This window comes from Scatophagus argus, chromosome 14 (genome assembly GCF_020382885.2).
Source record: "Scatophagus argus isolate fScaArg1 chromosome 14, fScaArg1.pri, whole genome shotgun sequence".
Taxonomy (NCBI): domain Eukaryota; kingdom Metazoa; phylum Chordata; class Actinopteri; family Scatophagidae; genus Scatophagus; species Scatophagus argus.
The window spans coordinates 14,562,701-14,590,282 of record NC_058506.1 but is presented as its reverse complement, the minus strand read 5'-3'; the positions used below and the strand labels follow the sequence as shown (position 1 = coordinate 14,590,282).

Genomic DNA, 27,582 nt, shown 5'->3' with positions numbered 1-27,582 from the left:
GATTCGGTAGACTGTACTAAGTCTGTGCAAATGGTTGTATATTTTTGTGTACAAAGCCATGCTGGATAAACACATTTACGTAATCGTCTGATGCAGAGCTCCAGTAGTTTTCAGCTTTGGTCCACCAGGTGCTTTCTCACCAGGTTCTCAGCAGAGCTGGGAAAAAAAGGCTTTTTCCTGCTTTGATTCCCTGACTTGGAATAACTTTCAAAAATAATAATAATAAATTTCACACCCAAGGGACTTCCTGGTTAAACAAATAAAACTGAAAGAAGAGCTGGCCTCAGAGAAGAGAGAGAAAAGAAACAGGAAACTTTTGCTATTGAGCAAAAGAGGACAGAGGGAATGAATGGAGGCTATTAGATAATCATAATCATAACAATAAACCACTAATGTCAGGATGTTATATGCATGTGGATCTCATAATTGTAATGACGGTAATATATCCGCTCTGAAAACACACACACACAGAGAGAGAGAGAGAGAGAGAGAGAGAGAGAGAGAGAGAGAGAGAGAGAGAGAGAGAGAGAGAGAGAGAGAGAGAGAGAGAGAGAGAGAGAGAGAGAGAGAGAGAGAGAGGGAAGAGTTTCCCTCACTTTTGGGGACATTACATAGACTTACATTCATTTCCTGGAGGCTTAACCACCACCTAAAACATAGCAATAAACATGACTTGCCTAATCCTAACCTCAGCCTAACCTTAAAGCAAGTCTTCACCCTAATAGTTAATGATTTAAGCTGTCGGGACTTTGTTTTGTCCCCATAAGTAAGGCGGGTCCTCACAATGTGACTTTGTAGACAGATTATTGTCCCCACAACAGCAGGAATACTCATCCACACACACACACACTCTGACTCTTTCCTGGGGCAACACAGGCGAACTGAATGGACTCAGTTAGCTGATCATGACTCTAATATACAATCACTATCAACATCATAAATCTGACCCACACACACACAAACAAGCACAGACACACTGTCGTGTGGAGAAGCAGACTACACACACACACACACACACACACACACACACACAAAATCAATACTGTAGACAGAAACCATGCGTGGTGATTCAGTGCACCCCCGTCCCACCCACACTCCTCAACTCTGCTGCCAAACAGATGTATGGCCTTGGACTCGAGATCCTTTATCTCCTGGATGAGGAGAATCTAAATGGTGCAAAGAAAAGGAACCGAATCCAAAACACGTCGCTTCACATCTGAGAAAACTGGCTTGCCTGAAATTTCTCGCAAATTATTTAGATATAACTCTTGGGTGTCACGTTTAAATAGACTTTTCTTTTTTTCTTAACTTTACCTAAAATAAGGTTAATGAGTGGATAAAACTGGACTTCTTATCTTTACTGCTGATATTCAAAAGAAGGGAGGAAGTCAGCCAGTGAAATTTATGAAGCAGCACTGACATTTTTTGTGCTTTATGCCACTTGAAATTCTAAAGCTGGAAAGCAGCAGATAAATGAAAATGGCCTCAGGCGTTTTGCCTTTTGCTGAATCATGCTGCCACGAGAAACAGCTTACACATCAGGCCATTCAGATGTGGATATTTACTCCGGTTCTTTTAACCTCCTGATGTCTGTCGGATTTCTTTTTTAAATTGAGGCTACAGAGTAAGAAAAGAGGTTAGGATGTGTGAGACATGAATGCACTTTAGCTACAATCAGTTTCTACTCAGAGGTGGGAATATTTCTTTTTTTAATGCAACTTAGCTTATGTTGCCAAAGAAAAATGTTTTCATTGGCCCCGCTGATCAGTCAGCTGCAGCCAGAAATACAGTACAGCTGACAGTTTAGATACAGTTTAGAATTCCTGCCTCTTGGATGAAACAAAATTTATGAAATGACTGCAAGTAGAGAGTGAATGCTTTATCCTGTACCTTTTTCAAGATTAAAATACGTTAAGGACAGCAGCTTTGGTTTTTATTCACAAGAGGCTCGATGGCACATAAACCTGAGTCGGCCTCAAGCCATTAGCTGATTAATCCCTCGGTTGTTTGACTCACTGGTTCATCTGTTTTAAGTAAAAATGCATTTGTTGCTGGTTTTCTGTGTTTAGGCTTATTTTAAATAAAAATGAAGCAATTAGAAGACATCCATTTTGGCTCGGATAACTTGTTATATTTCACAATTAATTCGCAAAAAAATAAATACCTAAATAATCAATAGACTCGTCAGTGATGACAAGAAGGAGCAGGGCATGACGTGCTGCCAAAGTCATCAGTGGAAATGTTTATTAGAAACCATTATTTGAACAAACAGCACAAAATGTTTTCTGATGTTTGAAAAGAGGCTGAATAATGTCCTGATGTTGAGATTAAATGCTCACAAGCAGTTCATAAAATAGTTCTCCATCCCTACCTCCAACACACACACACACACCACTTCCTATTCCAGACATGCATCATGAGATTGATTGCAAGGGTGTGTGCACATGTGTGTGTGTGTGAGTTGTAATTGAGTGTGTCTCACGAGGGTGATTGCTCAGCCCTCCCACATGTCTGAAGTCATCAAAAGGACTGAATGTAACCTTGGGGCAGCTCACTGGAGCTTAGCATGCACGTACACACACACAACCATGCACAAACACACACCTGCATTCATATGCATTTGAGCAGATACAGAAGCATACACAGGATGCATTCACGGGCGGAGATTAAAAAGCATGTGCATACACACATACACACAGGTACAATATGCAAATGCTTCGTTTTACTGGTGGCTGCGAGCAGGAGAGCAGCAGAATGTCAATGAGGTGAAACAGGACGTGTCATCTTGTGTGGTGACTGTGTGTCAGCCACATGTTACAGTACAGCAGCTCTACACTTAACCTGGACTCGGGTCAGTCAGAATAGTGCATGGCTCCATTCAGCTTTATCTTACAGGAACGTTTGTGCTGTTAAAACTGCAGCGCTCTCGTTTTCATTTGTGTCCTGTTTACACAAACTTATCACCTGCAGTATGTTCATGTGCAGCAGCTTTGCATGAACGTCATGTTTTCAAGGAAACTGTGTGCATTTTTTTCCTTGCACATCAGGCATACTGTAGCTAAATGATCACAGCTGATGATTTTAACTCGCTGTTCCTACAATATAAAGTACATATATTTAAATTGTAAACCTGTTATCGCAGTCCTGATGACTTCAGGGTTGAAGCTAAAGGTGTGTAAACCTTGTGACCATCACACCAATTTATTGCACTGGCACTCAATGTTGCTGTTGCAGATTACCTGCAGTCCCACATGAACCTTATTGTTGGGGTGCATGTAATTCCTGAAGCACAATAGTTCCTTGTGAGAGCAATTTGTCAGACATTTGGTTAATTAATTTAAAAAATAATAAAAATAAAGCACAACACCACACGGTCTAGATGTTTTTTCTCTGAACACATGATTGGGCTTATTAACTTTAATTGTGATAACTTGTACAACAGAAGCTCCTCAGTGATTCAATTTAAACCTCTGGCGTTGTCGTTCCATTCAGATTATTTCTGTCAGGGGCAGCGCAGAATAATGGACACACCACAGACAGAGGCTGAGAGGTAATTGACTCCAACCTCTGTGTGTATCTAGAAAACATCAGCTGGGGAAGTGTGTGTGCGCATGTGTGTTTGTGTGTCCGCACCGCTGAGTGTTACATGTGAGATCAATAGCCTATATAACTGTGCTTTGTTAAAAGCAGTCATTTATCAGGTGGCCGCAGCCTGCTGCTGCTCTCTAACTTGTTTTCTCTCCTTGTCGCACACATGCAGACCCACACACACTTCCACAGCTGCAGAAACACGCAGGCCATCTGGATACTTGCAGGGTTCAGCTAATTCAATCGATGCTACAAGTCTATTTTTATGCCTGTTAACCATACAAATGCAGAGGCGCCTTCATATGGCGGCCATCAGTACCATGCAAGTTCTACATACACTGTACCATCTGTCTGGATCTCCTCTTGTCTTTTCCCTCACCTGTAAGGTACATTTCCTCTCCTTCCAGGAACATCATGTGACACCGGGCACACCTGGCACAACTGGGGTGATAACGCTTCCCTCCAGCCTGGAGGAGGAGAGAAGGAAAGGAAAGAGGAAATAAATCGAGAAGCAAAATCAGATGACACAAATGAGACAATGAGAACAGAGAGGTGCATTGAGGAATGAAGAGTGGCGAGAAACTCGATAAGCAACAGAAAAGAAAAACAGGGATGGAGAGGGGAGATGAGAGTGCGTTGCTTTGTTGGTTTTCCAAGGCTGCTTTGTCATCAGTCAACCCTTCATTCACTTAAAGAGGGACAGCTGCGTTTTTTTGCAGCTTTTTATAGCCAGAAACAGCCACACACACTCACATCCATACTTGTATACACACACATACAAACCCACAGTCCTCCCGCAATGACAGACAGATAAAAATCATGAACATTCTCCTTCTGGTTGCCATCTGTCAAAGGCATACACACACACATTCACACTTGGAAAAATGCACTCACCTCAAGTACTCGGCCGCTGATGTACCTGTTACAGCTGTCACACCTGATCCCAAACTGAGTATGGTAGTCAGTCTCACAGTAAGGTATCCCATCTCTGCGGGGACAAAAAGAAAAAAAAAAAAAAAAAAAGAAAAAAAAAAAGACAAGCTCTCACACTGAATTTACCTCAGGTTTCCGTGCAACTGCTTCAATATTATTCGTCCTGTAATACCTTGTTTTTAAATACATAAATTACAGATTTTTCATTGTGACTCCCAACTATAAACATTTAAATAGATGCATCTGTTTGACTGAAAAGTTTGTTCTCTTGCAAAAAAAAATGTAACTGATATACAAAGGAGCTAAGAAAACCATATTTTCCCACGATTTTTTAATGGATAATACTGCTCTAATTAGATTTATATTTTAACACGTGTAATATTGTTTGCAGCCTACATGTAAGCCACAGAGGATGCGCACATCTTTGATACATTTGGGGGATGAAGCCACCTACTTGCTGATGTACTCTCCAGTGAGCGCACAGCCGCACGTACGGCACTTGAAACAACTGACGTGCCACTGTCTGTCCAGAGCCAGCAGGGACTGACCCTGTTTGATCTCCTCGCCACAGCCCGCACAGTCTAGAGGAGAGGAGACGAGAGGAAAAGGAGAAGGATTTAAAGATAAGAGCAGCCTCAACATTTTGAGCACTGACGCATTTATCCTTCCTTCTCTCTCTCTTCCTCATGCCGCTGTCCTGTTGTAGAAATAGTCCCAAAGCCTTTGCCAGATGGAGACACCAAAACCAGGTTATAGGACTACCTGGAGCAGCAGGCCACCTTCTGTGTGTGTGTGTGTGTGTGTGGGTTTTGTAGCTGCAGGGAATGAGGCTATATTTTGTAGCATTCAGCAGGTGGACATGAGAAGTCTTCTAGTGTTTTGGGTTTTTTTTTTTCCCCACCTGTAGGGGAACAAACAGTCTTACATACCAGATGAATCACAAGGACTGAGATGAGTAATTTTAATTAAATATCAGTAGGCTACATCAAATCATGGCCACATATGATTCTGGCCGTGGCCAGGATGTATGCAGTATTTTTAGCTTGTTTCAAAGCTTGTTCAGTGCCCAAAGAAAACATAAAATATATACAATAATTCTTATTTTAAGAATTATTAATTATTAATTTAGAGAATTAATGGCTGGGAAGGGTTTGATTTCCTGTTGACTTCCTGTATACTCAGACAAGAAGGTAGTTTGTAGGACGGACACAAAATGGTGTTGAGCAGCTAGAGGAACACGTGAGAGTCTTCACAGCCCGCGTGTTCACAGTTCAGAAGCATTCGCTGGTTAAAACACTTCAGCGTGAGTGAGTTTGGAAATGTTAACTGTGTTGGCCAGCTCGGTTAACTAAACTGCCACCTTCACAAGAGAAACATCAATCTTACTCTTCGCTGGTATGACCAAGAGAGGAGACTGACGGGAACCTCAGTGGACTTCCTAAGGCCAAGAACGAACTCCTCCATTCTGCTAAAATTTCACGCCAAGATTGTCTGCCATATCGCATATCACCTCATACAGAATTTACAGTATATGTTTGGTGTGGCTCGCTTGTGTTTGTGTGTATGTCTGTGTATGAGTGTGTGTTCGTTTCTCACAGCTTGGGCCGTGGACCTTGACGGGCTTGTCGGTGCTCAAAGTGTGTGAGCACTGCTGACACACACACTTCTTCCCACAGAAGGTCACCCTGTCTCCAATTGGGAATGGACTCCTGAGAACATAGACACACACACACACACAAACATTGCAGTAAGGCTATGCAGATTTGGCAATGAAGAAATTCTAGTTCAGTTCAACCAAATCACAAACATTTTACATCAAAGCCCCTGGCAGTTCAATTTTTATCTTTTCTGTTTAATTTTTGTTACAGAAAACTAACATTTGACAAATCAACAGTAATGTCTTCACATTCAGATTATGTCATAATAAAGAAGTAGGGCTAAAAACAGTTTATTGTGCAGTCTGTGTAACAGAAAGCTCAAATATGATTCAACATTTCTACTGAGAATCCTGTCATTGTTATGGTTTGGGGTGTCAGTTTAGTCACTTCCTGTTTTATTCTGAAGGTTTTGTCCTTATGTGTCACATTATAAGCAGGTTTCCCCGCACTTCACTGGTTTGCTCTTTCTCCAGTTTTGTATTTTTCTCATTTTTTTGGATGCTTCTGTTTTTTTGTCTGATTTCAGCTTTCTTTTTTGCTTTTTCTACTTGCTTTTTTTTGCAGTTCAGTCCATTAAAAAAAGAATTTTATGATTAGTATTGTGCATTCACACATGTAACTTATTTATGTAACTTTGGTAATGTGTCACAAATGGGCGTCTTGGCTGACACAAAAAAAGCTGAACCTCGATGCCGAATGGAAAACGGGCAGGCAGGCAGGCGAGGCAGAGGTCCAAACAATGGTCTTAATTTATTTAAGCAAAACTCAAAAAAAAGCACACACTTACTGTGGATAAGGATCAACAAAAGACTGTGGCATTAACATGGCATGACGAGACTAGAAAATCCTGGCTTGGTATCATGAAGACAAAACAACGCTCCGACAAAGGTGACTGGGAAAACGAGGACTAAATAGACAGGACAATGAGACACAGGTGACACACATTAGGAGGGAGAAAGCAATCAGGAAAACCAAAAGCAAAGCTACATGAAAACAGGACACACAGGGGAAGAGACGCTTTCAAAATAAAACAGGACATGACAAAAACCTTGAACCTAATACATGGAAACACAACACACATGGAACATGACATGTGGACTCAAAACCAAAAGACAAAGCATAACAAAAACACCAAGCATGACATGATGAGGCTTTGCTAAAAATTTGTGTTGTATTTGTGACTCTAGACTTCTGATAATAAACTCCATTGCCAAGACACAGCAACTGTGTTTAAATAGAAGGAAGAAACAGAAATAATTAGTACAGGAAAATCAAGTTACATGTCAAATTGTCTCGTTGATGTCCTTCTAATTGGACCTCAGGTCATAATAGAAACTCAGACAGGAGCTGACGTTTTCAACTATTTGAGAAATTATTCCAGAAGACTTAAGCAGATTATTATGCTGATTATAATGATAAATCAATGTTATCAAGATGCTGCCTCGCATTTATCCTGAATGCCTTTCTACTGCTCAGAGTTTCACACACACACACACACACACACACATTTGGAGTGGTTGTTGTGGGAGTTTGGTCAAAGCTTTGACAAAAATCCATTTCAGAAACAGTTTTATTGCAGCATGCTGACACAGACATTTTCAAAATAAATAAGCTTCATCCACAATTTCAGTGCAGTCTGTTCTTATTCAGTAGAGTGAGTTAACACGCACACATGCACGCACACACACACACACACACACACACACACAGAGGGACTTTGTCTGAAAACTCACCATAAGCAAACCAAAAGCTAATGATCCATGCACTCACTGACAGTTAGCCTTTTCTATATTTACTAACTGCATTGCTCACCAAAGTCACTTTCATCACATTCACACCAGCATTCAGTGAACTGAACTCTTTAGATTTACATGATGTGAGATATTCAACACAAGATCAGCCAACTACAACAGACACTAAGCACGTGAAATATTTTTAAATGTATCTTGTTTGTGCTTATATGTGCTCTCTTAACATCATCATCATCATCACCACATGCTATCAAGCTGATTTATAGGAAGTGTAGAATTGAAAGTTTTTATACTGTGAGGGACTCTTACTCTGTGTGTGTGTGTGTGTATGTGTGTGCATTGACAAATGTCTTACTTCACATGCTTTATCCTTTCATTATTTCACTGTGACAAAGCCAGGAAAAGGCATGTTATCAATAAACCTTCACATGTTACTTTGAATTAGCTAGCGTGAACTTTTTCAATGACAACATCTCCTGCAATTTTCTGCAGTAATTTGGTGTCAACTGTTCAGTGCAACCGAACACAGACAAGGGGATTTACCAGCCCGCAGTACAATATGTCATTGCATTTGAATTGTAAAGGGCCACATGCGGTATGCAAGAAGTTGTGAACAGAAACTGTAAAGTCATTATGCCACAGTATGTGGTGCTGCGTGAAAATCTCATTTGTTGCTCTTTTTTGTAGCCAAAGTTACAAATGAATCTGCGCCAGGAGGATTCCTGAAGACACAACACATAGAGCTGTAAAAAACAGTGTTAAAATTTTTAAATATTTTAATTAGACTGCTCCTACTAAATATACCACCCATGCATTTTTTTAAATATACCACATTCTATCATTTTTTCATCTCTGATTTCACAGTATGTGAGAAATTACGTGTGTGTGTGTAAAAACACTCCTCCCACCTGCAGATGCTGCAGACGAAGCAGTGTGGGTGGTATGTCCTCCCCAGGGCAGACACCACCTCACCAGTGATGTACTGGTCACAGCTGTCACACTGGGTCCCGTAGAGCCGCTGGTAGTCCTCTGTACAGATGTATTCGCCAGAGTGGTGGAAGAAACCCAAGTGCACCAGGTCACAGCCACACACTGCACATATCGAGAGAAAAAGTGTGTGTAGTCACCGTGTTCCTCACTACAGTAAAGAAAAGTATGTACTATTTGTCATGTATTGTTACGCATTTCTGAATATTTCATTCCAGTGAAATCAATACATATGGATGAGTTACATTCCACAAAGTGCTGCTGCAATTAAGACAAGTTAGTTGTCCACCTGCTCTGACGGAAACACCAGTGTTAATCCTCTAATCTAGAGGTTTCATCGTCTGATTAGTTAATAATGTAGTCGCTATTTTGTGTGTGTGTGTGTGTGTGTGTGTGGTTGAGGGGGTGAGGTTGCTGGGAGTGCAATCTTTAGTCCTTTCTGACCTCTAAAGGGTTAACTCTCTAAGCTGGTTCAGGGGATTAGACCAGCAATTATCTAATCTGGTAAGTTTTTACAGTATGTTAGGTTGTCTTCACATGTGCGTCTGATTTGTCCAATGTCCAATTATTTCATAGCCTTTGTGCTAGTCTTCGCACACAGTGAATAGTTTTATAGTTTTAAATGCATTTACGAAGGTAGCGTTGTGTGACAGATGCATATTCAAGCAAAGAGACACACGAATAAACACAGATACACACATTGTGTTTACTATATATAGTGACAACATGATGTATGGCTTTTATTTAGCCAGTGCAGAGTCTTTCAGCCAAATGATTGCCTCTGGTCCAGCTGTGCTCATGACGAGGAGGCCTCCGCCGAGATTGTTGGTCTCTGACAGTTTAAAGCAGGGCCACGCAAAGTTGGCACACTGTAAGGTAATGTAATTTCTTCAGGCTTGCCAGGAGCTTCCATACATTAAAACCAATTCAATTAAATTTGTTATTAATTTAATTAATACGTAGGATCCTAAACTATTAGTTCATAATCTGAACACGGTTTGCGCAGGAAGCCACTTAAAGAAACCATTTTTTGTCTCATTGATACTGTACCACACAACAGCAAGGGAGACAAGGAGCTGAAGAATGATTTGTTCCAACTCTTAAGAAGGCAAGAAACATATTCTTGCTGTTGTATCTCAACGTATGCCATCTGGGGGCCACAACCAAGCCATATCCATTACAGCCATTATGGTTCCACCACCACTGATACCGAAGGGATGTACAGTGAGGTAGACATCTGAAAGGCAACCAATGGATCAACATATCGGACAGTGAATTGAATGTCTGGTTTCTAATTAAGCTAATGGCTCTAAACCCAGTGGAGTGAATGGATCTGATCTGACCTGAGCCAATGTGTTAAAGGGCTCAGTGGTGGTGCTGGTGGGGGGTGGGGGGTGCTGGTGGTGGGGGGGATAGATAGACAGATAGATAGATAGAGAAAGAGAGAGAGAGAGAGAGATACTGTCAAGCAAGACAAACTGTGTAGCTGCCCAATTTACATGCCTCCTGGAGTCACTCTGAAGACATAAAGACAGCAGTCTAGAAGGCTTTCTTGCTATAATTGTGGAGCCACGAACCATTGGATATTCATTTAGAGAGAAAGGCTTTGAAAGGCCATGATATCGTGTCATGGTAACTTTCTATTCAGAAATTAACATGACACTGCTGTTCACTGCACATTTCACTGCAATGATGGCAAATACGTTATATTTAGATATAAGTGGTCACCATAAACATACACCCTTATTACCATGAGCCACACGCCTGTGAGGCAGATTCAAGTCAAGCTTATCTGTGAGGCAACTTTCGACAACATGACCATTTAAAGTACGTTGCATAAGATATAAAGGCATTAAGACATGATTAGTAAAGAAAAACAAGACAATAAAATATATACTGTATATATGGTTGCAGAGATTAGATCAGACTTCAGTTTCTGCCTCTCCGTGTTTAGTTTTGACTTTGGCTGTAAACCATTCAGGGCTTAAAAACTTAAAGCAGGATTTTAAAGTAACTGTAAGTTTTTTAAGTAAGCATGTTTTTTTGTATGTTTTTGTTAATTTTGCAAAGACATTATTTTTTGTAATTCTTGTTTAATTCTTAAAACTATATCTCATTGTGAAACCAGGCTCATGGTTTTCTCCTCTTTCTCCCCTCCTTCTTTTTCTCAGTTTTGGCTTAATTACTCCAGAAAAAATACTCTCACAGGATGGAAACAAAGTCATATAGAAAATAGAAATTAAACATCATTGTCTAACATGAGGAGCATTTTACAGTATTTTTATTTTTCTCTGTTTCCTGTCTCTAATATGGTATTCCTATCATGACAAAGCTGCTGTCGCACAACTTTAAAATGTCAGCCTGACCTTTATCAGTCTGCCTGAGACTAAAGCTGTTCACAGTAGAAGATTTACAGCTAACACACTACAGCACTCCACTGGGATTCAAAAGCCAATTTAAGTTGATGTGTATGAACAGGAAGGATTCACCTATAAGATGAAGTTATGTGGTTTTCAGACAGCCGTGACAACATGATACACATACAGTATATGGTTATGCTCTTTTCCTCTGTTTCCCAGACTCATAAAGAGACACACACTCAAGGATGATGGCCGGGCGCGCCTCATCTTTTCTCACCCTGCTGATAGCATTCACACATCCATCACTGTCTAAATGGATAGCAATTAAGATGTGTAGGAAAACAGGAAAGGGATGTAGCTGTCGAGGCTTGGCCTCTCTGGAGGGACTTCTGGATTTTCAAGCCATTTTCTGAACAGTTACACCGCCTGTGCTTATTGCTTGTTTCTTACCATTCTGTGTGTTCATGCTTTTTCTATTGGTGTTTTTTATTAGACTAATCCCATTAACCATGCAAACTGCCAACGTCAATCAGTCCATTTTCACACAAGGTTGACCTTTTTATGTGAAACGTATCAGCAATGGATAGCAGTGAAATTTTGCACAGACAGGCGTTTCTTGACTTTTCAGTGCCATCACATTTTATTTTGGTTTATGACCAAATACGCATGAAATTCTCAGCAGCTTCAGCTGTATTTTGGCTTGACTTGACTCTGCTCACAATTCATTTTCCACTGCAGAAAGAACCCCTTCAGAGCAGGTTGGGGTCTTAGTTGAACATCATAGCAGCACACGCAGCATTAACCTACGCTGTGCATTTACTACTAAACCGACAATTTCACTGCTAACTCTGTTCTGTTTGCTGCAATTTGAGAGAATGAAAAAATTCCTGTTGCTATTAATAGTAGCTTGGCAATTTAAAAATGAGAAATTTGTACAGGACTTCCTGTGTCCAGACTTGCCACATCACCTTTAAGTATCAGCTTGCATGAGACCTCAACTGGTGCAAGACGTGCAACGCAGTGGACAAACGACTTTACACGCCAACATAAACATCATCAGCATCGATCGATTGTGAGCGTGTTAGCATGTTGATGTTAGCATTTTCACAGAGCTTCTTGCGTGCTGTCAGTGCATCTTCTTCAGATTGACAATAAGCTGTTTCATGTCTCTGTACTGGAAATTTGCTCCTAATGAGCCTGAAAAATGAGCAAAGCTCAGCAAATTTGATATTGAGGTTTTTGGGGTTTTTTTGTCATTCAAACATGCTTGTTAATAGACTGAAATCTTATTGTAGATCGAGTAATAGTGTATTATGAGCATTCGAAACAAATGAACTCCTCTATTAATTACATTAAATGTGTATGGGTCAGTCTGAGCCTAAATAATTTCATTAAAGCTTTCATTTTGCAGATTTACAGTGTAATTATAAGACAGGCAGGAAATGCCACAGCAGAGATCTCCCAGAGTCCAAATGAGAACCATCCATTATTTGCTCTCCATCACATGACTTTTTAGCTTTTTCAGGGACAATTGGGCCAAATCTTCCTGCTGCCACTTGAACTTGCTGACTGAAGCTTAACATCCAAATAGGTCAAACACTTGTCAGCCGCCCCCATGGCAGACCCATCAGAAAGACTTTATGACCCCTCAACCTGACCTTCCATGACCCCACCTGTCGCCCAAAACTCTGAAGGTCATGTATTCCGCATGCTGAATCAGCACTAACTGGACTGATCCTTCAACAACAGCAGAGTCGTCCCTATTTACAGTCATTTAGTTATTAAGATGACCAGGATAATCAGAAAAAGTTTAATTTTCATAGCCTTATTTCTATGTAACATGTGCTAGTTTTGTAACTTCCACCGATGCAAAACTGACAGCATAAGTGAATTCAACTTCTACCGGTGATTGTTTCTGCTAGATGATCGATCCAGAGAGTAACAGCATTTTCACGACCGTCTACAACCATCTGGAGAGTCATTCAGCCTCCACTCTGTCTCACTGTGTAGCGCAGCCATATTGCAGCTGTCTGTTATGGTAGCCACAGTGACCCCCAGGAATCCTGGGAGCATGTCTGCAAAGAGACCTGCATGACTTATTCTCACCAGACAGAAATAACATTCAAAAGAGATTCCAAAGGAAATAATCCAGATGATATAATGAAATTAAAAGATGAAGAAACTGCTCATTGCTGCCATAGTAACTCACAAGTGAAAGACAACAGCAAGGTTTGATTATAAGATGATTAGTTGCAGCTTGGCATTGCAATAATTGCTGCAGCTGAGACACTGTTGATGTTCTTAGTTCTGCCTGTGTTTCTCCTGCAGTCAAAATGTCTAATGTGAAAAAGATGTACAAGTCTGATGAATTCAGGTGCAAGGTTGTTTTACAGAAAAGAAAAATGATAAAGTCAGGCAACGTGTCAGCATCCAGTGAAGGACACAGCGGAAAACATTTAGATATCACAGAGACATAATCATAGTAGTTAAGTATTTCTCATAACCTCAAAATATCAGAAATTCTATGCAACAGCTTTCAGGGCTGAACATCCCAAAAATTTTGCAATAAAGGCTGAAGGACAAAAAAATAAAAAATAAAAAAATCTGTGATGGCATTATCTGTTAGAATTTGTTAGAATTCGTTTTTCCTATACCGAACAACTTTATTTTTCTTTTATTATGTGTGTAGAAATAAATCAAATAAATACAATTCAGTAAATAAACAAAATCATGCTCTATGCATTTTCTTTCTCATCTCTTTTTTCCCAGTATCCATCCCCTTTTTCACTCTCTGCTCCATCAGTTTCTCTCTTTACCAGCCTCCTACTTTCATTCGCCTCTGCTCATCGGAGGGCAGCTGCAGTTCGTCAGAGGCGCTGAAGTATTTAAATGCTTTTCCTCTACATCTGTTGATAATGATTTGTATCCTATTAGAGTCGAAGTGCTTGAGGTGTGGACACACATATGCACAAACACACACAATTGGCAGAAAGACAACAGATAACTTCTTTGTTAAGCGCCAGCAGCACCAGGGAAGGGTCGAGGGAATAAAAGAAAGAGACAAACGGAAGAACAGATTTATAAAGAAGAAATACAAATGAAGATGGATGTGAGAAACATGAACTCCTGGAGGCCTGACACACATGTTGACTCACTAATCTTTCTGATTTAGCTTCTGTATATAACAATAAAATTAAAAAACAAAACATGCACAGAAACACACACACAAAAACACACAAACAGCAGCACACTGACCCACTGTGCAAATACTCATGCAAGGACACACACAAACGAGTGCTGCAAAGCTGAGCTGATGTGTTTAATGCCTCACAGTTTGTCCTTGAAGTCCCTGCTGAAGAAAGAGGCAGGTTGTCCGTGACTGTATGGCTGAGAGTACACTAATACTGATAAAATGCGCCGAATCTCACTCCTGGTGTATGCTTCACTTGAGCTTGTTTCAAACCAAAGTGGGTCAGCCTTTGCACTAAGATTTACTGTGTCAGAAGAGTTATATGAGTCTGTTTTATATTCTGTTGAGAAGGTAAGGACCCTGCAGTTGTACAATCCATCCAAATCCAAATAAATTAGTGTGCTTCAGTTGTAGATCACTTATGAGGAGAAACTCTTTAACTGAAAAAAAGGATTTGAAGGCTGTAAAAGACACAAATGTTTTGGAGGAGAAGAAATGCCGTCAAGTCTTTGATGATGTACGTGGCTCAATTTATTTTATTTTTTTTTTTGTCAAAAAAAAAAGGAGAGGGGAGGATTATTTTAGACAAGCGGCACAGACGAGATGTGGAGAAAAGAGAAATAAAGGCAAGACGGGAGTCAAGGGAGAGATTAGAGGAAGAGAAAAAGAGGAAGCATCATATGTGAGGAGAAAGGAAAGCAGACAGCAAAGTGAGGGGATGAGGATGTGGAGGAAGAGACAGGAGGGTGGGGTGGGGTGGGGTGGGGTGAGGGGGCCCAGGGGAGGTATCAATGAGGCTATTGATCTGTCCATCCAGTGCATGTCTGCCGTCCTGTCACAGTCCTCCCTCATCTATTCGCACTGTCAACAGGGGATGGATTTCCTCACTGGAGCTCCTTTGCATTTGTGATCAGGATGGGCGGATCAAAGGGGAGGAAAATGGGGAAAGTAGAAAAGGTAAAGTCTAACCGAGGGAGTGGTCTTTGTCAACAGCATTCTGGTACGTTACTATACAGTTTGTTTTCTTATGTTTGGTTTTTTATACATATTTCCTATTTTACATGCTTATCAGGCTGCTGTATATCTGAAAGCAGTTGGGATCATAATTACGATAAAGTTGTCTACCATCAGAGATTTTACACCAAGTTATCCCTTTTTCCCTTTCATATCCCACAGCTGGATCAATAAAATGTTGGCCTATGTGTGTGGTTATTTAATCCATAAACAGTTTTTAAATTAATTTTTAAGAATATTTACTTTATCATGTATATGCTACATCATTAGAAATACTGTAATACTCAGTTTTTTATGAATTGGTCACCAGTTTTATTTCATGACCATGTTTAGTAAGCATGATCACAATCTTACTTTAGCATGTTAGCATGCTAACATTTACTGCTAATTTGCAATGAATACTATGAAACTTATGAAACTGATGAGAACATTAACTTTGTAGGTTTCACAACAAAAATGCTAATATGAATATATTCAGCAGATAATATTTACCATTTTAATGTGCTAACAGCACTTAACAGGACAGGTGAGGCTGATGGGGATGTCATTAGTTCTGTGAGTATTTCGGCCATAAACAAAATGCGTGTTTTGACCTGATTTCAACAGATCTCATAGCAATGCATCCATGTTGTTGAGACATTTCACTGAACACCAGAAGCCAAGAAGAAGTCAGGCAGTCATCAAAGTCAGCAGAATTCATACTCTGAGCACCATGAACTGATCTGTACAAAATGTCATGGCAATCCATAAAATTGTTGCTGAGATATCTTAGTCCGATGAAAGCGGTGGGCCAACGAAATATATTGTACATTTACTGTAGTTTACTCTACGACCCAATGAAGGACAGCGTAAAATCACACAGAAACGCGAGGTTGGTGTCTCATCTATCTCACTCTGCTCTGTTTCTGTTCTCATTCAGCCCCCCCTCCCCTCCTCTCCCCTCCTCTCCCCTCCTCTCCTCTCCCCTCCTCTCCCCTCCTCTCCTCTCCTCTCCTCTCTTCTCTCCTCGTTCTTCCCTATTCAATCCAAAGTAACCACACAAACAGGAGATTACACTGTTACCAAACAAAGGCGCATTGTAGCTCTCTGACATTCACGGCTACAATCAAAGAATGTGAGACAAGAGAGTGACAGAGAGGGGGAGGAAAGACGAGGAAAAAATAATGAGCAGAAGGAGAAAAAAAAAAGTACATTGGCTCCTGTGCTTAAAGCTGACGGCTTGATTCTCGTCCACCTCGTCAGCTGATGTCTGCTCAGCCCACACTCCATTAGCTGAGAGTCATTAAGCTTACTCTGCAAGATCAGTTGTCCATAATAATAAATACTTTAATATCATCATCACATAGCATAACATAACATCAACACATCTAGCTTGTATCCTGTCAGAGAGTTAGTCCAATGGGCGAACGATCAGTCAATTAGACAATCAACCGAACAATCAAAGACGTTCATGTTTCAGCTCGGGTTATTTTTAAGACCTGCAATGTTGCATGATGTGTTTCAAATAAATAAATAAATAAATAAAACTAGAAAATCCTCCTCTTTGGTGCTTTGTGGCTGAGTGCATTCAGGCGATGTTACTGGAAGATCAAATGGAGATAACAGTGCTGTCTTGCGGCACGCTTTGGGACTGAGTGGGTCCCTGCCCTGTGAAAGGAGGTTAGCTGGTTGGAGTCTGACTACGGGCTGAAAACCTGCTGACTGCAAAGCCAAGCTAGCTGCTGACTCCAGACCTCTATTTGTGCGCTCTGTCCCACCTGCTCACTGGTGGAGCTCAAACATGCAAAGACACAAGTGCAGCAAAGCCTCACAAATACGTGTATATGTGCACACGCAGCAGCACACACACGAATATATGGATATGTGCAGTTTTGGTTTGTGTTTTCCCACTGTTGAAGCTGTTCTATTTTCACTCTTCAGCTCCATGTGGAGTTATGATGTTTTATTTATACATAAACACAAATCAATTCTTTATTGTTTGATTAGTTACATTGTTCAAATAATATTATATGTATATCTATATTCTGTAAGAAGTTAATATATTCTATATACTGAACAGGAATTCCTCACAAAATATTCGTCCTTAAAGTAAATCAAACTGGTCCTAAATTATTGTATATACATCAATATTTAGAATGTTTTATCATGGATTTATTGTTAAAAAAACCAAAACAATCAAAACGTAGATTTTCAGGCTAGTTTGCAACTGTGTCTTCTAAATTCTACTTAAAAACAAGTATTTGGAGTAGTGGAGAGTCTTTTGGAAAATAGGCTTATTTGCTTTCCTGTCAAGAGTAAATATGAGAATACTCTGATGTCTGGAGGCAGAGATTAGATTATAACAAGATTCAACAAAACTGAGTGGTGGGTAGGCCAGGTGAGCTGGTTTCTCTTGCTTCCAGTCTTTATGTTAAGCTAAGCTAATCGGCTGTGAGCTCTGGCTTTATAATTAACATACAGACAGTCTTCAGCTTTAGCATACAAGACAAGAGTGGTATCAACTTTCTAATTTAACCCTCAACAAGAATGCAAATAAAGATATATTCCAAAATGTCAGCAAGGATTACTCTCAGTTGGTTGATGTAATCATTAATGATTTCAAATACATAAATAATAGGAAAAAGTAGGATGGTCTAATTTTTCTTGGTTGCATTTGAAACTGGCTTTGTTGATACAAGACAGCGATCTGATACGGTTAATATAATACAGCTTGTGATTCATTGTGATCCCGGAAGTTCATTTTCTATTTCAGTGAAGACAGACACAATCACTGATTTAATTGTGCTGGTTCCATCTTGTCTGAGTATTGGTAATTATTTAATATTTAATTATGCAAATTGATGTGGGTGGAATCCACGCATGCAAAAACGTGCATCAGTCCTCGACCAAAAAGAACAAGTGAATATGAAGAGTTGTGTGGGACTGTGGGATTGGAGAATGGAAGCGGATGTAAGTGTATGTGCATGTGAGGAGGTGTTAACGTGTGCAGAGGATAAGGAAACGTGTGTGTGTGTGTGTGTGTGTGTAGGTATAGATGTGATTTTTGTTTTTTACCTTGGCAGGTGAAGCAGTGAATGTGGAAGTGTGTGTTTTTGACGCGCACCACCTCCCCACGACACACTTCCCCACAGCGCTCACACACGATGGGCGAGCTTCCACGACTGGAGAGAGGAGAGCTGCTGTTGTTGTTTCCTCCATAAAGACCCGACTGGTACTGAACTGCTGGGCGGAGGAGAGGAGAGGAGAGGAGAGGAGAGGAGAGGAGAGGAGAGGAGAGGAGAGGAGAGGAGGGGAGGGGAGAGGAGGGGAGAGGAGAGGAGGGGAAAGGAGAGGAGAGGAGAGGAGAGGAGATGATGAAGAGAGAGGAGAGGAGAGGAGAGGAGAGGAGAGGAGAGGAGAGGAGAGGAGAGGAGAGGAGAGGAGAGGAGATGAAGAGAGAGGAGAGGAGAGGAGAGGAGAGGAGAGGAGAGGAGAGGAGAGGAGAGGAGATGAAGAGAGAGGAGAGGAGAGGAGAGGAGAGGAGAGGAGAGGAGAGGAGAGGAGAGGAGGGGAGATGAAGAGAGAGGAGAGGAGAGGAGAGGAGAGGAGAGGAGAGGAGGGGAGATGAAGAGAGAGGAGAGGAGAGGAGAGGAGAGGAGAAGAAGAGAGAGGAGAGGAGGGGAGAGGAGATTAGAGGAGAGGACAGGAGAGGAGAGATCAAAAACAAGTCATTATTGTCATTTTGACCTTTCTTTTTGTCTTTCTTTTCAACTGATTTCAAATATCTGATCAAAGTTGGCGAGAAAAAATGTGAAAAGACAAAAAGATAAGAGACCTGATGATTGTTTGTTTTGTTACTGCAACATGTGACTGTCAAGCAGAAGCTTTATTGTACAATAAATTTGAAGACAGTCTCCCGGGCTTATCTTATGAAAAAGTAGAAACTGTTCATACTGCTCAACACCGTAGGAACTATTCCTGGTGGACCAATGAGACAAAAACACATACATAGATGCACAATTTAAATTAAATTAAAAAAAACAAACAAACATGGAGGCAGACACACACTAACAAACATAATCACATACACGCTTGACTGGAGGTTTAGAGGAGACAGAGACAGCTTAGAGATTAGCTTTGTTACTAGAAAGTCTGTTGCTCTGCCATGGAGATCAGCACGACTTACAACCATTCATTAGAAGGCACTGACTGAAGAGTCAGTCAGACAGACAGACAGACAGACAGACAGACAGACAGACAGACTGACTGAGACATTTGGTGGCCTTTGTCAGTTTTCTATATACAGATACGTATGTACTGTATTAACCTTACAAGTTTGTACTATTGTTGCAATCTTCTGTTGGAGTGATACAGTGTGCAATAGTGTAGCACACTGTAAAGCACAAAAGCACATTTGTCTACTTATTTATGTCTACACACAGACACACACACACACACATACACACACACACACACTGCGAGAGACAGAAAAGGGCACAGTGGAGCTGTTCTGGGATTACATCTCTTTCATCCTCGCTTATGAAACTGGTCAAATCCCTCTTAGGAAAACAAGTCTTTTCTTTTCGCTTTCTGCAACACACACACACACACACACACACACTGCTCTGTCTCTGTCATGGTGGGGCAACAACACAGAAAGGACAGTGAAGTGACTGGATTTCGCTGATCGGTAGAGTATTTGGTCCACACTGATTTTAATTTCCTATAAGAGTCAACTGCACTTTACTCAGTGTGCAACAATCTGAGCGACGATGCTACTGTGTTCTACTCAGTCCAATTACATTACAGCTAATGCTGCATCCCAAGTTATTAGGCAATCTCCATGCACACACACACACACACACATACACACACACACACAACATGCAGGTTAAGCAGATGACAGAGAGTTTGTATGTATGGATGTTTTTTAGGAGAGAAAGAAACTGGGATAAAATGTTTCCCAGCAAATTGTATCTTCTGAATGTGTGTGTGTGTGTGTGTGTGTGTGTGTGTGTGTGTGTGTGTGTGTTTGAGACCACAGAAAAGAAACTGGCATTGGTTCTGTAGCCAGATGGCAGCACAAGGATTGGAACCGCAGACACAGAAAGATCTGAGCCACCTGTGTGTGTTTGTGCATGTGTGAGTGTGAGAATGAATGTGTTGTGTGTATGCGTGCGTGTGTGTGTGTTATAATTAGTATGTTTAAATGTTGTATGTTCTAATTCACGGGACAGATGAGGATGAGAACTTGTAGCTTGCATAAATACATACACTTCACATGCCTCGGTGTGTGTGTTGTCTTGGTATGACTGACCAGAGGGCAGATGACATCTTGTGCACACAACCTCTAATGGCCGTCTACAACAAATCGATCTTTTGCTTAAATTGCTTAAAGGTGTGTCGTCTTGTGGCCCCTCATCACATGCAAAACTTCGTTCTGAGGTAGTCTGCCCAACAGATACTTTACTGCTTGTTAATTTACTCTACCCCCTTCTTTTCTTCTCCCAGTGTAACTGCTCAGATAGTCAGATGCTGCTGTATCTCTTAATCTTACTCATCCTCTTACTGACCTCATGGTAGTGCATCCTTACAAATTCTCCTGTTTGACAACAACACATATCCATCCTGACCTTTGACCTTGTGGATAAAACATCTGGATAAAAACCAGTAAAGGTCATCCACAGTGTGAACCAAACCAGTCAGCCAAAAACTAATCCTCTCATTTTCTGTGGCAGGTTTTTTTTTAGGTGTACAGTCGCTCAGCTGAGGCCCCAGCTGGTCATAATTGTATGAAAGTGTAGTCTTGCCTGAGCCCTTATTAGGACAAATATCTCAGGTGAGATGTATTAAACAGCCATGATCTGTATGTTTGATGCCTTAGCGAGCACAGTGCTGTGTCACGTCTGCAGAGGCACTTCGCTTTCGATTTTTTGGGAAATAGATTTTGGGATTTAGTGGTTTCACATTAATAAAAACCTACTTCATGTGGTTCTATGTTTAAACACAGGACATTTTAATATGTGGCTGGCAGAGACCGAAGATGTGCTCTGTTGTCTTCCAGCTACCAGAGAACAGCGGGCTTCCTTTTCTCTCACCAGAATATCTGAGCTGCTGTCGCAAGCTTCTCTGACTGCTTTACTTTACCATTTCCTGCAATTTTTTTCTTTTTCCAAAACATTTTTCTGTCACAAGAAGAGCAGTTTTAAGTATTTGCTAAATATAACTGGATGATGGATAAAGCCGCTGGGTCCTGTGACTGTGGGAATTTCTACAGCAGTGGAATCCTGGTTGTTACTAGAGTCACAGAAATCTATATCAAACACACGTGCTTAACACAACACACACTCACAATGATGAAAACACTGATAAACACTGACAGCAATCAATACACAATATCAGTCTCTGTTTCTAACCTCCGCTGACAGAGAGCCGCTAATGACATGATGAAATACAGTGTCAATAAGTGAGTCACTGATCAATAACCTCAGTGAGGGGCTGTTTATGTCTACTTCAAGTTAAACCCTCCCAGGACACTGTTGCATTGATTAGGAAAAGGCTAACACACGTAGCCTGTGAGCACCAACACACACCCACACATGTGAACCTTTAACTCACCAAACACAGCACACGCATTTACGCATATGGCACACTGCTTACCATTTGTCGGTCCACTCATGATGTGAAAGTCCAGCAGCTTGAATGATAGTCTCCAGATATGACCAAGCACCCCTGTCAGCTCTCTCTATCCCTGCCAGACTTAAAACTGTGCCTCCGTCTCCGCCTGGGAAGGGCTTTCCCTGCTCCTCCAGGCAAGCGGATTAGGCTACCGCGCGGCAGACTACTGTGCCCCTCCACCCTGCGTAAAGACAGCCGGTTGTGGAATCAAATCGAAACTGACTGGTACCATCTTCCTCTTCACGCCTTCAGCTTCAGCATCTTCCGCCATACAAAGCCAAGCGGTCCTCTGCTTCGGCGGAAAGGCGTCCATCCCTCCCTGAACAGTCAGTGCGATCCCGCGGACGCCTGCACGTCTGTGCGCTCCAGTGAGAGCGTTGAAATGCTGGACGGTGAGTTTCTGTGGCTGCTTGACTCGGAGTTGTCAGAGCGTCTCATCGCCGGGCAGGACGAGCTGCTCTCACGACGTGAGAGCGCCGAACAGCGTCTGAGCTCCAAACTGCGCCCCGAAAGCCCACCAGCCAGGCATGCGGCTCTGTTAAGACACCAAGTTGGTCTATGGCAGACGGGAATGTTTTATTTACAGATACAGAAGCCAGGAGAGCCCCGAGTAGAGATAAAACCACAATATTACATTTTCAAGCAGGAAGGTTACAATCCTAAATCTTAATCAAGACATTGCACAGGTGAAAAGGAAAGACAACGAAAAGCTCTTCCAGAAGAATCTTGCTGGCAAGGGGGTCAAAGATTAGTTGACCCGGCAACGTTACACGAAACCGTTATGGACTGACCCACAGTCGTCCACACAGATGGAGTTTATGGTGTAAGCCACCTCATCAGTCGTTAAGACCCTCAGATGGAGTGTGATTGGCTGCAGGTTCCAAGATTCACCAGCCAACAGCGGGAGGGAAGACCACAGAGCCCGAGGAGCAACAGAGCAACATATCAACACTTCATATCGGTTACACATTCACCTATGGGGGAGCATAAAAGACCCCATATGGGGGCTCCAGTGGCTCTCTGTGAGGATTTTATGTGAGACACACTTTGTTTGTAATTTGGTATTTTGTCAGCCCGTGTGGTATTAACGTAATATCCCTGGTAAATATTCCAATTAGGAAACTATGTCAGTGGCTCTCAGTAGTCTGTTAATGTTGTGTTAATGTGGGCCACTTGAATCCCATTTTTATCTTATAGCATGACACTTTAATCAGAATGTCAAGACTGGAACTGATGATGTCTTTGGTTTCAAAAGAAATTTTTGTAAATCTAAATAGGTTTAATTTGAACATAAGTCTTGTAGCTGTTCTGCAGCTGGTGGTGCCATAATGTCATTCAGCAGCTGTTTTACTGTCCGTGGCCAGAGTTAATCTGCTGAGGGGGCACAGGGCAAAAATCAGTCGTTGAACACCTTTAGACTGTGGTTACTTTTTAAGGGACTGCGCACCATATGAGCACAAAGAAACTATGATAGTAAAGGTTTTGTGCTTTAACTGCTGGAACACACTGGCTGCATGAGCAGAGCGTGTGCATGTGCATTGCAGACCTTCTCGCGTTTCATTTCAGTGCACATGTTAACATGTTAGAGCAGCCACACTGTCCACATGAGCATCACAGCAGCACCTCAACTAGAGATTCAAGGTCTCGCCTATTTTTTCATGTCGCACACATGGTTCTAAGCAAAACTAGACCTGAAAGGGATCTGTGGATAGTCATATCAACATCATACCAGTGTTTCAATGCGGCTTCATTGTCTCTATCTGCAGAATATGGCACAAACATGAAAGCAGTTCAACAACACCTCCCTCTGTTTAAGTAGCCTGTGTGCTCAAGTCCTTGGCATCCCTAACATAAATGCAATTAATCAAATTAACAAAAACCTTGACATGCAGTGAACCTGGACTCTTTGGTGCACCTGGGAGTCCAGTGCCTTGGGAAAACTGCCTGCTTTGTACAGATAATCAACGAGATCTTATGCAGATCAAAATGACGGCATCACTCTGGTTTATTCTTTGATTTATCAAGTCATTGTGATCTGGGTGACAATTTCAGAATAAAATTTGTTTCCTTCTAGATTTTGTCTGCAATTATTGAAAGTGAGTTTAAACTAAATCGTCAATGTGCAAGTTATCAGTATAATGTTATCATGACTGTCCTGCATATAAAGATCTAAATATGAAGTTGTGTTGTGGCCACCACTCTTTGCTTTTACTGTAAGCACACTGCATTCATATAATGCATTGATATCACTGTTATATATACATACTAAATCCCCTGTGGTCCAAATAAAGGATTCTTTAATCCAGCAGTCACAGAGATCATCACTCAAAACAGAATATGCATAAAAAAACAATTTAAAACCCAACTGCTCCCAAATATATGATTCACAACTTAAAGAAAAGATGTTTTTTTTTTTAATATGACCCGCTTTCAAGAGCAGATTAAAACCTCTCAGTGGTCCAGTCTTACTCAGAAATGTTATTACATAATCAGCTTTGTGACATATGGCAACAAAAAACTGATAAACTCCTCTTTGTGATGTTTCCTCAACTGCTGGAGCATTCGTGTTCAGTATGGCCTGCAGGTCGAATCTCAGAATAGGCCTTTTCACCTTTAGTTTCCATAGAGGGAAAAGCTCTGTACAGTCTGGCATTATTACACAATCTATAAACACATGTTCACAGATGCTCTAATCTGATTTTTCCTGACGTTCTGCATATATGGGCTATAGGAGGACAAATATAATGAACACACTGTACCAAAGTTGGCCTCAGTGGCTACAAGCCCATTAATTGTAGCTGCAGAGAAACACCAAAAGGTGGCAGTACAAGTTAAAACAATATTCAGGGAAACAGCGACAGAGGCGGGGTGAGGAGGTGTTTTATTATTGACCCATAAGTGGAATATCAAAACAGAAACCAGACAAGGAAACTAAATCCACTAAAGCAGTGTTTACTCTGTCTGTTCAGGTTTCATGAGAAGCATTCTGGGTAATGTCACATTGGAAGTGAATGACTTAACCAAAACTGTAATCCATTGGGATGTTTAAATTCAATATTTTATGCACTGTGACAAAATATTATTATTATCAGCAGTAGTAGCAGTAGTATATTTGCTTGATAGTTTTCCATTTTTGTTTTTCTTTAAACAAATCTTCTTGAATGCTGATGTGAGATCAGTTTGCTCTTGGATCCAACAGCCCAAACAACATAAAAACATGTTTACACGGGTACCTTCCAGTCTGTCTCGTCTCACTTCCCTGCAACTTAAAACAATGTGCAGGATACTTCCTGCAAACCACGGACACTTCCTAGAAGGAAAACAACATGACTGTAAAATGAAGTGGTCTGCAGTTGTGAAATTTGCTAACAAAGTTGTGGATGACATATAAGCAGAATCACTGAAATCACAGGTTGTCTAGCACAGCTCTGTGGTGTGTGTTACGGCTCTGAACTCCCAATCCTGTAAACATCATCTCCAAAAGGGGTCTGGTTTCTTCAGGAAGATCCCTGCCATATTTCTGTTGCCTTATATGAGCTCCAAGAATCACAGAGTCAAGCTTCAGCATTAGAGCACAAAGTAAAGCAACAGATCATCAACAGGGGTCAGAAAAACAATACGTCACCAGGAGTATCACGTGCAGTTTGTGTGTCTGCGGGGACGGTCAGCTGTGATTAATGACGTATTGTAAGATCAGCCTGCCAGCATCTAAGGCACAATGAGGAGCTTCTTCAGAAGAACATCATATGGCAACTGCACTGTGTTTCACTGAACTGTGAACTGTGTGTGTGTGGGCTGTGTTGCACACTAAGAGCTTTTAGATAGTCTGCATTTTGAAGTGAGATTTTGAATGACTTTGCAGTGAAAAACAACACAGGAAACAGGCAGGTTGTGTTAGATCACATCAGACATCTTTGAAATTTTAACTACAGCCATCTTTCCTCTGATTAAGCAATTATGATCATTGATTTTCAACAGTTTAAAAACCTGTTTGTGGTAGAGGAAAAGAGCAAATGCAGAGGATGTCTGTGAAAGATGAAGTGACAATGTTCCTGGACAAACCAGATGCAGCTGATGGGGAAGTTGAAACAGCAGGCGTTAGCAAACTGACTGCATGTGTGCATGGGAACACAAAATGAAAACAGCAATAACCACATTTTGTACATCAACAGATGGTGTTTGGGTGAAAAAAGAAATGCTGTGAGAATTTAGTAAAGTTTCAGATGTTCATACTGTGTTATCAGGCTCGGTGCTTCTTTCTGTGCCACATTCAATGTCTCTCACCATCCAATCCGTTATGGCACCGTCATGAAGAGGGCGCTGCTGTTCCAGTGCAAACGGGTAAATTGGTTTGTTTGCACATACAGCAAAAGAGTTTATGGGGGATGTAGAAAAAGATAAAACAAACCCTGACACAATGCAGTGCTTGAGAGGGGAACAAGTTGCCACATCCTCTTGGACAGGAAGTATCAGGCTTTAAAGGAAGTGTGACACAACACCAGCCTATAAATACCACCGCAGTGAAACTGAGTCCACCACTCACCTTGATCATGGATTTCCTTAAAGTACCGGTAATTATAACAAGGAGTCACACTATGACTAAAGATAAGCAATATAAATAAACCGCATTCATTCAGGCCAAAGGTCACAGTGCACACCCCAAACACTTTAGAGTTCTAGCTGCAGGAGATGAAAGTACGGCGGATAAAGCAAAAATATATTTATGTTCAAAATGTCATTGATGTGTTTATTAACAGATCGTCACACGCTGTAGCATCATATTCACAATGCGCTTAAACACACGGCATATGTTTTATTCAGTGTCATCAGTTTATATGTGAACCTTGGGGCTTCGAAAGATAAACTGATAAAAGCCCGAGGACGCAAGATACGTCTTTTACTGCACAGCATTTTGCAAGTGCTTCTACACATCACATTCTGAAGATTGCCCATACAGTCACATTATAGAGATAACTACACTGTGTGTGTTTGTCAGACAGGAAATAGGACAAGGTGAAGGTGAGGTCACTGTCATTGTGTGTCTGTGTGTGTGTCTGAATATAATCACTGAACTACCTCCACTCCCTGCGATTAAAGGGTCATAAGTGGGCACTTAATGTCAAGGAACTTGTTGTTCACAATGAGATTTATTGTTAGTAAATCAGAATCTGGAGGCCAAAGGTCATAGTACACTCCCCAAAAACGTACAATTTATAGCTGCAGAAGATGAAAGTACGACTGATAAATCAAAACATATTTATGTTCTAAAAAAAATAAAACAACAAAACGAAACCACACCTCATGTCCACAGATGTTCAGATTCTCTTTTTAGTGTGATGGGGTTTTGTAGTTTTATCTCTCCACATAATGTCAGTTCTCAGCATGTGTTTTTCATTCCGTCAGATGGTGATTATCATAACCATCTTTTAGCCGAGACACATGTT

The 27,582-nt window shown here is 41.1% G+C and overlaps 1 protein-coding gene across 2 annotated transcripts in view; it reads right to left on the bottom strand.

Annotated features, from left to right (window-relative positions):
* LOC124070834 (actin-binding LIM protein 3-like) overlaps window positions 1-22,491 on the bottom strand; it is a 39,431-nt gene extending 16,940 nt beyond the window's left edge. Inside the window, exons 1-7 of one of the 2 annotated variants that reach the window (XM_046411108.1) lie at window positions 22,121-22,491; window positions 18,536-18,700; window positions 8,839-9,022; window positions 6,118-6,230; window positions 4,976-5,102; window positions 4,483-4,576; window positions 3,968-4,055 (exon numbers count right to left, since the gene is read on the bottom strand). In XM_046411108.1, coding sequence (XP_046267064.1) covers window positions 3,968-4,055; window positions 4,483-4,576; window positions 4,976-5,102; window positions 6,118-6,230; window positions 8,839-9,022; window positions 18,536-18,700; window positions 22,121-22,139 — 790 coding nt within the window. In that variant the 5' untranslated portion in view covers window positions 22,140-22,491. Of the gene's footprint in view, window positions 1-3,967; window positions 4,056-4,482; window positions 4,577-4,975; window positions 5,103-6,117; window positions 6,231-6,966; window positions 7,064-8,838; window positions 9,023-18,535; window positions 18,701-22,120 lie in introns of those variants that run through there. The other variant, XM_046411107.1, reaches the window with a different exon arrangement.
* Window positions 22,492-27,582: the final 5,091 nt, after the last annotated feature.